The sequence below is a fragment of the Meles meles genome, chromosome 8 (genome assembly GCF_922984935.1).
Source record: "Meles meles chromosome 8, mMelMel3.1 paternal haplotype, whole genome shotgun sequence".
Lineage (NCBI taxonomy): Eukaryota > Metazoa > Chordata > Mammalia > Carnivora > Mustelidae > Meles > Meles meles.
The window spans coordinates 95,446,451-95,458,879 of record NC_060073.1 but is presented as its reverse complement, the minus strand read 5'-3'; the positions used below and the strand labels follow the sequence as shown (position 1 = coordinate 95,458,879).

Genomic DNA, 12,429 nt, shown 5'->3' with positions numbered 1-12,429 from the left:
CAGAACTCTGCAAGGCCCGCCCTTAAATGAAGACTGACTTCCCATGCAGCCAATCCAGGACCAGGAAACTGGTCTGTGTCTGCCCTCCCTGCCCCGCTGGCTGGGCAGCATGCTGCTGGAGCAGGAGCCCCAGGTCAGCGCCTGTGAAGTTGAGGAAGTCACCTTGGTTCTTACAGACCCTTCAAGGGGGCTGACCCAGTCCTGCAGTATCAAGGGAAGCACAGTAAGGAATGGAGAAAAACTATGGAGCTGTGACCCAGTGGGGTCTGCCAGAGTATAGTCACACTGTTTCCATGAGAACCCCTTTCCAGAAACTGCCTTGCCCTGTAATTATAAATAGATGGATATCCTGGCTGGGATTTTCCTGCACAATGATTTAAATTCCTCCAGTAAACTCCAGATCCATGGATTTAGGATTTAAGGTTTTGAAAATTTACACAGTAACTTCCTCTTATCCTTAGGGTCACTCTGGCAGACCCGAACCCAACCTTTGCCGGCTGCTCGCTACACACCCTTGTTAGCCAAACTGAGAGCACAGGAGAGGCTCTGGGTGCACACGGGTCTCTGGGACCCTTTCTCCTGGCACAGGGAGAAAGAAAAGAGCTTCGGAAAGAATTTTATGAAAGAAAGCATGTCCTCACTCAAAAAATGTATCCAGTATGAGATTTCTCCGGCATCAAGCTCCCATCAATTTCATATGAATTTCATTTGGTCTTAAACCTACACAGAGATAGGAACAGAATTTGTTCAGGCATGCTAGTAATCTTCGCCCTAACGCTTCCCCAGAAATCCAGGCCCCGTAGTCTATCAATGACCCCAGGTATTGAAGGATTTGTCTGCGGCCAGAAAAGATGGTACTGAGATCAGGGAGCTGAAAACAGATGTGGGTGGGCTCTGTCTAGAAGGGAGCTTTGTAACAGCCCTGAGCAGAGAGGGACGGGCAACCTCGGGGTACAGTGTCTGCTTTCCTTAGCCCAGGCTATCAGGCATCTTGCAGGAGTTAAGCTTTGGAGCGAAGGAGCTTGATGATTTTTAAGCCCTTTCCAAGCTGAGATCTTTGGATACTGCCTACGGGTGTCTGCTGCTTTCCTGGTCTCCGGGGCTCTGGGTTCATTAGTTCTGCGTTTGCTCGCAGTCATCTGGTGGGTCTTCAGACTCACCCTCCCTGTAATCCTCGCCTCCTTCTACAACAGTGCACGACATGGGAGCAACACACGCTGCCTTTAAAATTTAAAAATTTTCAAAATGCATTTGGAAGTTTCCACCGGTACCTCCGGGCTCTCTGGTCACCTCTGAGGCGTCTGGTAACCAGTGAGAGAGTGTGGGTGATGCCATATATGTTAACAGCAGACCAGTTACCTCATGTCTGAGTCTTGCTGCAACATGAGGTCAGCCCAAGAAACAACAAGTTCGGAAAAGGGGGCGATTCTCTACCCAGTTTTTCCTGAGCTTTGGAGACTTAACGTTTTCTAATGATCTGTGTTTCTCAGCTTTCAAGCGCTCATGGAATTTTTTTAAGAAGTTGCTTTGCACAGACCGGCCATGATGCTAGCCTGGCACGGCAGCGGGTGGGACTGAGAGACAGAAGCGGGACTGAGAAGCAGAGACCCGCGAAGCAAGAACGCTCGTGAAGCCTACCTTTCTGCTTCTTCGGGCATCAGAAGGCGGTGCTGCAGCAATCACTGGCCCCTCTACTTCCTTTGTGCGAGAGGAGAGGGACAGCAGCAACAGGGATGGCATGTCCCGACACTTTAAGGGACCAGTAATTTGGGGTTCCATGTCAGATAGCTTTGTTGGGAGGACGTTTGAGCACATTCTGACTTGATGTGGGGGAAAGCCCATTCAGGCCATGTGACTCCCCAGGCCTGCTTTCTGGCAGGTTCATTAACCATCCAAATCCCCACTAGGATTTCCTGCTACAGAGGAGCCCAAGCCACGGACCCTGAAGCCAGACCAGCACTCGCCCCAAAGGCCTAGTCATTTGATAAGGTGGGGGGGCTGGTAACCATGACGGAGGGGCACAGGTAAATAGGGGGCAAAGGAGTGAGCAGGTCATGAAGCAGTGGAGGTCAGAGGCTTGGTATTTTGGAGTACAGCTAACAGGGCAAGAAAGGGTGTGCGTTGCTGCGGCTTTCCTTCTTTCTTTTAAAAAATATTTGTAGATATTGAGGAAGAGGTCCCCAAGCAATGAAAGTAAGAAGTGTCCAGAAAGGAGCTTATTAGTGGAGCAGTTTCCAGGCTGGAGAGGAGATGGAACAAAGTACGTATTTGATACAATGTTGAATGAAACAGCTAAATAGAAAGTGGTCGGGCTGATAGAAGTTTGCCTGCGGAGGTAAAAATTAAAATCCTGTGAGAAGGTTCGAGAAGAAAGGTGCCCCAGAATAGTATTGTAATAGTCTAAAGGCCTTTTGAGGAACCTAGACGTAAAATGATTTTCAACCGGTGTCTAGCTTCGCGTGGTAGCCTCTGGGATCCTGTGTTGGGCGAAGTCTGGCCAGCTGAGACCCCTGTGAGGAGGCCGTGTGCCTGGGGACCAGCTGTTCTCAGGACGGGAACTCCCTGCCTTCGAACACTTTACTGTTTTTGGAGACTTACTTCCAACAGAGGTTTTGTGCTGAAGCGGGGAGTCCCATGCTTTGGGGACAGAGGCTGGGGCAGCTGAGTTGAGGCAGGGGCACGGGGTGGTCATTCCTTGTGCTTTGTCATCTGTCCTTATGCCGAGGAGGGGATTGGGGTTCAAACATGTCCACTCTGGCAGGAGGTGAGAGGAAAAGAACTCAGCTCCTCGGCACAGCTCGGGGGGCGGTGTACGGTGGGGCTAGGGAGAGTCAACAGAAGAACATGGGAGGCCTCTCATCACTCCAAAGTATCTGGTCTTTCTGGACTTCAACAGGAAAAAGGAAACCTCGTAGGATAAGAAGCTCGGGCATCCAATTCACACTTTCACCAAGGGCGCTTGAGTATTGATTGGGCTTGTCTGGGAGGCAAGCTCTACCTTTAAATGTTAAATAGCAAACTTACATTTTAAAATGTTATTTTCCAGGGTGGAGAAGAGATAGCAATGCCCCAGGTGCCCCCTGTGCCCTGTCTGATGGCCTGACATGCTAGGATTTTTCTGGCCTCCTTGGAGGGGCTTATTCTCCCTACCTTGGCTTTTCAGCGGCCCCAGAGAGAGTGGCCGTCCCCTACACCCGTCCTCTGTAACTTCACCCACGCTGGGAATGGGAGGATGGTGAGGCGGGTCCGGGGAGGATGCCTGTAGTACTTGGAATGATTCTGGAGTCTCCTAGGGACACCAGGGCTCAGGTGTGCATCTCCCCAGGTGCCTTTCACTGCACGTGGGCAGGACGCCCCCTTGTGGACACCACGTGGACAACCGTCTCTAAACCCCATTTTAAAGCCAAAGCAACTGAGGTCTGGAGGGCTTCAGAAATTGGTGCAAAGGCATACAGCCAGCGGAGGGCATCCTGGTAGCTAAGACCCAGGCCTCCTAAGTCCCATTCTGCATCAGGGCCCACAGCCTTGTGCTCAGCAGTGAGAGGTCCCAAGAGACACCGTGAGCCTCGCTCCCTTCTCACCCCTGGGGCTTTCCTGTGGAGGGCCAGGCCACTTTCCCCACAGCATTTTCTGTTTTCATTTGTACCAAGAGATAAATGCTTTCCGAAACTTCCCCATGGCCTCCTGGAATGAGGCAGATTAAAGCCAAGCCTATCACCACACTAACCCGGTCCTTCTCTCTTCCCGGCGCCGCCCCACACCCTGGACCTGACCGGCGGCCGGCCAGTATCTCTGTTGGGCACACCCCGATTGGCAGGGGCCGTATTTACCGACGGAGGGCTGAGGGAAGTGAGATTGGGCCGTCACAAGGCACGGTGGGGCCGGACCCCAGAGGAAGTAACAGCAGTCCGATTGGCAGTTCAGGCTCAGGGCCCCTGGGGTTGGGGGAGTTTGGGGTTTCTGGGAGTCCAGAAGGTCCTGGGCTTGGGTGGCCAGAGGAAGGAGAAGGAAAAGGAGTCTTTTTTTTGCTTTTATAAAAGTCATGCTCCGTAGGTGTTTCAGAGTCTGACCCATTAAGGCTAAGACTCTGTGTTTTTCAACTGTGGCACACTGGAGGAAGAAACAGATTGTGTGACAGGGAGACTGCAGAAAGGTATCTATCTGGATTCCCATTTTTAATTTAAACTTAATGGAAAACACATTTCATGCTCTGTGGCATTCCGTCCAGCAGCCTCTGAGGGCTGGGCAAAGGTGATGGGTCCGGGCAATTAAGCTGGTGAAGTATTATCCCTTCCAGGCCAGGGTCTGACCGGTAAAAGAAAACAGGATTCAGGCACAACAAAAGGCCAGATTTCCCATGGACTCTATAGTCAGCGCAGCCTGTGGTTGGAACACAGAGCCCGAGTTCCGTGCTCCCTCCTCCCACCCTGCCCTGCCCTGCAGCCCAGAGACAGGGAGAGCCACAGTCAGCAGGCGGGTGGGCAGGAGACAAAGGCTTTGGCCCCGGAGGCCGGTGGCCAGACCCTTGTCTCCCCTGCTCCAGGTGTCCCAGATGAAGAGCACTTTGGGCTGGGGGACCGGAATGCTGAAGAAAGCCCCATTGTTGGGGCTCTACCTCACACCTGCAACGCTTCACTCTGTTCATTTCCATCTTCTTTCAGTTCCCTAATATAATATCCAGTGACGGATGGACTCCAAAATGGAAAATGATTTTTTCCTTATGCTTTCAGTTTTGAGGGGGAGCACTCCATTCTCAGGGACCTCTTTTTGGGGCCCCGAATTAGCAGTGAGATATATATGGGGATATGCCGGTGTGCATGCATTAATAACAGTAAATAGGCAAATATATGCACATTTTAACGGAAGTCTGCAGAGTCAAGCAAGAATCATAAATGCATAACCCAAGGAACTAGCGCAAAGGGAATCCACTCACTTGTGTGAGCACCCCCAGGTCAAGGTCAAGGAAGAGATCAGAAGCCCTCAGGTACCCTTTCTCTGTCACCTCTCCTCCTTCCTCCCCAGAGGAAACCAACACCGTAGGTGAGTTTCATGTTTCTGAGATTTAGCCTGAGAACAGCGGGGTCTGTCGGATGGAGAACAGTTTTGTAGATAGACCAGAATGGGAATCCTGTTCCTGGGCTTTCTGGCTGTGTGACCCTGAGCAAATTACCTGACTTCTCTGAAGGCTGATGTTCTCGTCTGTAAGAGGAGACGCACGTGATCCCGGCTTCACAGGGCTCGTGTAAGGATTAAGTGAGAGAATAGTTATAAAGTGTCTGGTGCTTCCTGCCTGCAGGAGTGTTGGCGTCCCTCCGCCTATCACAGCCTGTTCGCTCGGACAGGATGGTGTCAGGAAAGATTAGGAGCTCACATTAGCCCTGCAGAGAAAGAGCCTGAAAGCAGGAGAAAAAAAAAAAAAAAAAAAAATCCAAAACCACTGAGCTGGAGGCAAGGCTCCAGGAAGGACCTCTTCATATCAGAACAAGTTCCCGTAAGGAAAGTGTGTGTGCTTGGGGCTCCTGAGTGGCTCAGTGGGTTAAGCCTCTGCCTTCCTCCCAGGTTATGGTCTCAGGTCATGGTCTCAGGGTCCTGGGATCAAGCCCCACATCGGGCTCTCTGCTCAGCAGGGAGCCTGCTTCCCTCTCTCTGCCTGCCTCTCTGCTTACTTGTGATCTCTCTCTCTCTGTGAAATCAATAAAGAAAATCTTTAAAAAAGAAAAAAAGAAAGAGAAAGAAAAAGGAAAGTGTGTGTGCTGTGCCATCCTCTGTAGGCTGAAGAACTTGTCAAATAAAAATCGGAGCAGAGAAGGGGATGTTGGTCCCTTGGGAAGGAGGCCAGATGCCCTTAACCAGCCCCTCCTTCCAGGAGTGAAACTTGAACCAAGAACGGTCTTCAGGGCAAAATCCTTTTCCTAGGTTACCATGAAATATGTATTTCATGCAAGCTTTGCAGGGGTCAAACGACCCTTTCTCTTGGCTTTCTGGGAGTTTCCTGTGGAATTTGTATGTGCCCAAAGAAGAACTTTCAGCGAGGGGAAAATTTAATAAATGTGGTTTATCTAAGCTTCGTGCTCTCAGCTAAATCTGCAATAATGACTCAGGCAGTTTGCTCTTCGGAGACCATCATTTTTCTTTATTTGCTCCAGCCGTGAGGTTTCAGCCTGAGGGAGAGAATGTCAGGGACAGACAGGCAGACATTCTTGGTCTTACTCCTGAGACTTTTTTTTTTCTGTTCCCTTGGAACGTTTGGTTCTCTTTCTTAACCTCCTTCCAGTCATGGAGGATTATTTCTTATTGCAGCAGAACCCATTCATAAGTCAGGTCCAGAGGACACAACGAACGTTCAGCAAGCCCTTTTATGAAGGGTTTATTGTATGTCATTGTGGTGTCTGTGGGAGAAGGGATGTAAAAATAGTAATGATAACAGCTAGCATTTACTGAACACTCACTACCGACCAAGATCTTTTTTGAGCACTTGACACATATTATTTTATTCAATCTTCGCAACAACCGTGTTAAATGGATGTTATTATTAGCCCGTTTTATGTATAAGGAGCCTGTGGCTTAGCGAGATTAGGTAAATCCATGGAGGTCACAAAGCTAGTAAGTAATAAGAGGCAGGTCCAACTTTCGACTCTCATTTGCATAACAACTATAATGAAATGAGGTCCTCCCAGCCTCGCTGGGTCCTTTTTATTTTATTTTATTTTTGAAGATTTTATTTATTTGCCAGAGAGAGAGAGAGCAGAAGCAGGGGGAGCTACATACAGGCAGAGCAGGTAGAGGGAGAAGCAGGCTCCCCGCCAAGCAAGGAGCTTAAGGTGGGACTCCATCCAAGGACCCCAGGATCATGACCCAAGCCGAAGGCAGACGCCTAACCGACTGAGCCACCCAGGCATCTGGGTCCTTGATATTTTGAGAATGGACTAACCAAATGCATCTGGTTCGCAGGATAGTCCATGTACGTGACTGCCTTATTTATGTTTTGGAGATTTTGTTTTTGTTTTTGTTTTTTGTTTTTAGATTTTATCTATTTGAGAGAGAGAGGGAGAGCTCATAGGAGCAGGGTGGAGGGAGAGGGAGAAGCAGGCTCCCCGCTGAGCAGGGAGCCTGATGTGGGGCCCCATCCCAGGACCCTGGGACCATGACCTGAGCTGAAGACAGATCTCACAGACTGAGATACCAGACGCCCGTGACTGTCTCGTCTCTAAAGCAGTGTGCGTGTGACCACGCTTTGGCGTACCGTGGTCTCAGTATGACCTCCACTTCTCCTCTTTTCTGTTTGGAGCCCTTTCCGGGGCCAGCAGCAACAGTTGCCCAAGCCAGAAGCTAGGCAATTGGGGGATTCTTACAAAATTCTCTCCCCTGTTGTCTCGCCTGGAAGGAACACGTTTTCTCTGAGGCACACAACCAAACGCCCACAGCTGGGTGAGGCGGCAGCTCCGCGCCGGCCTCCCTGCCATGACTGGAGACTAAAAATAGGAGCGTCTGACAGCCCATCCCCTGTCCTCAGCCCTGGCACCCAAAGCCACCCGTCTGCACAGAGAAGGGAAAATTTTCAAAGACTTCCCCAGCCTCAAACACCTCTGGCAGGCTTATCGCGGCCTCTGTAAAAGCATATTCCAGCCCCGGTTTTTTGAAAGCCCTGCAGAGTTTCCCCCACGAGAATTTCAGGGAGAATTGCAAAAATGCCTCCATTTTGTAACATGAAATTCCTGAATTCTTTTGAAATTAAGGAACCAGCTTAGTTTTAGGGGCAAGGGGGAGTTTTTATATGCAGCAGCAAAAAAAAAACTATCATCCCTGAAAATTCCTAGACTAGGGCCTGGTGTGAGTAGTTATACATTCAGGTTTAATTTTAAGAGACTGCAGCCCTCTGGGACTACAGAAAATTCCACGTACCATGCCTCACGTTCAGCTGTATTCTCTTAGACATTCGCAGGGGAAGGCAAGAGTGGCTGCTGGAACTCCCGTCACCACTACCCCCTTCCCAACGGCCAACACACTCCCCTCCACCGTCAACGAGTAATATCCAAGCACTTCACCCCACCAGCGAAAGGACCTGTGCATAAACCCACAGGATATCCTAGCAGGCAGGAATCTCGCAGCTTCTCCTCCAGGGTGTGGTAAAACTACGAACTGCAGGCCAAATCTGCCCAAATCTGGCCAACTCTGGCGCATGGACAAAACAAAACAAAAACAAAAAAGAATGTGCAACAGAGACTGTATTTAACCCGCAAAGCCTAAAATATTTACTATCTGGTCTTTATAAGAAAAGCTTGCCAACTCCGGCTATAGTTTAACTCCTTCATCTTTGTGCTGAAGAAATCCAAATCTAGACCTACCCACAGCCACACAGCGAGAAACTCTGTCCTGTGCTCCTGCCGCAACATGGCATGGACACCCAAGAACTCTTCGGAATCATAAACATGGCTCCTGGGGAGGGCTGTGCGGGTCCCGCCTGGAAGTGTTCTGTCCTAACTTACTCTGATGGGAACTTCAGGAATCCAGTACATTTCACCCAAAACAGATTCCAGTAACTCTCTCAAGGAGCCATCTCTCCCTCTTCCCTAGCCCTTACCCATTCCCCTCCCCGATCCCTTCTCATCCCTCCTTCTACTCTTGATCTCAGAAGAACGTCTTGTTACCACCGTCTTCTGCTTTGCCTTGCAGGTTCACTGTTGGCCTATAACACAACCTCCCACACAGACCAATCCTCACGACTGAGTGTCAAAGAAGGTGAGTCAGTTCTCTCGCGGATTTTCTTCAGAACCAGGCTTGGCACCATTCCGTGCTGTTAAGTCTCGTGTGGGCAGCCCCAAATCTGTGCTCCATTAACCTTAAAAATAGAACTGGTGGTTATTTTACCAGAAAAAAAAATTGGGTTTATTTGGGAATAGCAAAGAATAGGAATTCTGGATAAACAAGTTATGGCAAAACCCTAGGTAAGCCCAGCAGACAAAGGAGGGAAGCGTTATTTTATGGAGAAAGTGGAGGAAGTTGGGAGGAGACGTTTTGAACGGAAGTCCATTGGAGAAAGTAAGAGCTCTAGATAAGGACTGTCTCATTGGCTGAGATGCAGGGGTAGCGGATTTCTTACAGGAGAGATGCAAGGTACATCTTTCCCTGTTGGGGCCTGTAATTGATGATTCTTTCCTGCTGGAGATTCTTCTGCTGTGGTAGGTCATTGACTCATCTGTTGAAGTCTGTAGTTGACAGTTCTTCCCGCAACTGACATGTGAGTGGTAGTGCCCCCCACCCAGGTTCCCCTTTCTGGCCTCCCAACTCATTTTCTTGAGGTTTCCCTTTGCTCATTTTCAAGTACCAAATCTCTTGTTTTTTTCTAGCATACAAGGCAAGAAGCCAAAGAGCTGCAAAAATAGGGCGAGGTTTTAAAATATCTTATAATAATATCAAAGATAGGACTTGAAGTTGTGACACCATGGGATAAAAAAGGGGTTCCTCTCAGAGCACCACTCCCTTTCAGAGCAAGAAGTCAGGGCTTTCCTCCGTTGAAGATAATGAAATAGGGATTTTTGTTTTTGTTTTTTTTTTTTAAGGATTCGTGCAATGCCACATTTTAAGGGTCCCCCCCCCAACAAATTTTAGCAATGCCAATTCATTTTTAAAGTAGTGATTTGGGGATTTGGTCTAGTTGGTTTGGTTTGCTTGAAACGGACAGAAAACCTCAACAAATGATTTTCTGCTAGTGAGGATTTGATTATAATGGCATTTCTCAGCATCTTATTTACAGAACATTGTGGGGATTTCCTGCTCCACATACTGTGTTAGAGTCCAGACATTTAAACAAATGAATAAATAACATGGTACCTGGCTTAAGGGAGAAAAAATGTTACCTGAAAAAAAGTCTGCCCAAGGCAAAAAACAAAAAAAATATATATATGCATATATATTTATATTATATGCGTATATGCATATTATATGCACATATATATATATAAAATTTTAAAAAATATCTATATCTCCCTGGAGAATTTTGAGTGGAGGCTTAAAGAATGAACTGGAGTACAGCAAGCATGCGATCTTCCTTCCTTGGCTTCCTTTACGACTTCACCACTTTTTCTTCAATATCCATTTGCTCTCATAGAGAATGAATGGGGGCAGAAGTTCTCTATACAGGTGCCCTGGGGTAGAGCATAACCTTTCGGAGAAACTTAAAGCTCTTCTAAGGGAAGAGGCTTAGAGACCATTTGATTGAGAATGCTCATGGGTTATGGCCACACTGAGATCACATAGGACTTTGTGTTCACTGTTAGCAATTTCTAATCAGACGATGACCAGAAAATGTGGGGGAAAGAATATGCGACACAGGGAATCTGCTTTTAAACTTTTGCGGTTTCCTTTGTTTCCTCTTCCCCGCCCCCTGTCCATCCCATGGGCAGTCCTTTTTATGTTACTGTTTTCCTTTCCAAATCAGATTTTTTGGATTTTGCCATGAAAAACGAAAGTTGTATTGACTCATTCTACAGTCTGAGCCTCATTTTACTTGCTGACCTGTTTAACGTCGTGTTGCAGATGTCTACTATGGAGGGAAGGTATTATAGTGACAGATATTAGACTGGAGGTCCAGGCACGTTTGGGTTCATTTGGGGAAATCGCTTCATGCCCTAAATCTTTGTTTCCTGTCGAATAAAAGGACTGAACTAAATCAGGAGGAGTCAAGCCCTGACTCCTGGGCTCTTGGCTTCTAAAGAGAGGTCTAGAGCCATAGCTGAGAGCTCTGCCTTCATTCAGGGCCCCTCTGTTTGGATCTGGTGTACTTAAGTTCATTTCATTTGCAGACAGGCCTCCAGTTCTTAGAAGGAAGGGGGCGAGAGGAAAGGAAGGACAGGGGGAAGGGAAGGGGAGGAAAGGTGAAGGAAGGGGGATCCTTCAAAGTTCCTTTAGTTCTACAAGCTAACGCCTGCTGGCAACCAGCGAGGCTCGGGGACAGAGCCAATGAGAGAATACCTGGTATTGGGCTTAAAATACAGATTTTCAATTAGAAGCAGGACTGAATTGAGCTGCGTTGATAAGCAACTCATTACCCCTCCAGGGGCCTTAGCTTTCAGCCTCTCGCTTGCACCTACCACACTCCCTTTGCTTCCCTTGGCCCTTTTGTGTACGGGCGGCTGAGCGTTTGTAATGCCACCGGGCTTATTCAGGCTGATTGCAGGAATAGCTCGCTCTTCCTGGGCAAGCACCCTCAGAAATAAATGAACTGTAGTATCCAGGCAAACGCACACTGCCAGGACCTCATTCAGGTGGTGCCGGGCATTTATCTCCCAACATCGGCTCTGGCCTCTAGAGACCATTAAGTCTGTGCTTTGCAGGTGCATCTTTTGTCCCCAGTAAAGCTTTCCACTCGAGCTGTCTTGCTTCTGTGTTGCCTCCCTGCCTCGTGAGGTGGTCCCAATCTGTCTGAAAGGCCTATCATCCACAAAACAAAGTGCATTAGCAAGACAAAGCTAATCAGGCTTCTCTCCTTCCCTTTCACCCTGCTCCCCAGATCCCCCCTCTCTCCCTCTCTCTTTCTCTTTCTCTCTCACACGTGCACGCTTTTTCTCTAATAGCTATCTTCATGACTTAAAATATGAAATGGAAAAATAATGAGAAACCCCACTTTAACCTTGGCTCCATCTTGTTTGAATAAGACACACGCGTAGCCCCCAAACAAACCCAGAGGACAGGAGCCCCAGAGCTGTGTGTGTGTGTGTGTTGTGCGTTTGTGTGTTGTGCTTCACAAAAGGCAGGTGCTGGCATCAAGCACAAAGGAAAGAAGTTGAGGAGATGATGTCTCTTAGTGCTTCTTCAATTCACTTACCAAATTAGAATGCCTTTTGGCTTTAAAATGGCATAATCACCCTTTCAGCTTGTCTCTTGAAAATGATTGCCTTCTCAAAGGGTTATTTGTGCCCAGGAAGTAAGACTTGATTTTAGAAATTAATTTATAACGGTCTTTAAGCCCCTTTAAATCAATTATTCAATAGTCACACATTGGCCCCAGTTAAAACAGTGGTGCTCTCTTGACCTTTACTTATCAAGGCTAATGCAGTTTAAAAAGTACAGTAGGATGGAAGCAACGGTTACCCATTATAACAGGAGTCACAGCTGTGGTCTAGATAGGATTTTGTAATACTAGAGACCCTTTCACGTGCTCTGTCTCTGCTTCTGACCTGGCAGAGTCCCTGAGACGTAGCTAAGACCCTCTCCAGTTTGCAGATAAAGTGAGATTCAGCAATATTAAGCCATTCACTGAAGAGCACACAGCTAGACAATAGTGTAGCAAAGACTCAAACCCAGGTTGTAGGGTTTGAAATTTCCTGGCTCCCGATGGTCTCCCTGACACCTACAGCTCAACCCTTTTCGCTGGAGGGCCATGCAGACAATATCCGGCCTAAAGGTTGTCTCAGCAGAGATTTGAAATGT

General features: G+C 48.1%; 1 protein-coding gene across 3 annotated transcripts in view; it reads left to right on the top strand.

The window, feature by feature from the left end:
• The window catches only part of FLI1 (Fli-1 proto-oncogene, ETS transcription factor), a 124,093-nt gene that overhangs the window by 85,015 nt on the left and 26,649 nt on the right, over nucleotides 1-12,429 (top strand). For all 3 annotated transcript variants that reach the window (XM_046016364.1, XM_046016365.1, XM_046016366.1), the window contains one exon: nucleotides 8,674-8,739. In XM_046016364.1, the coding sequence (XP_045872320.1) occupies nucleotides 8,674-8,739 (66 nt within the window). The remainder of the gene's footprint in view (nucleotides 1-8,673; nucleotides 8,740-12,429) is intronic.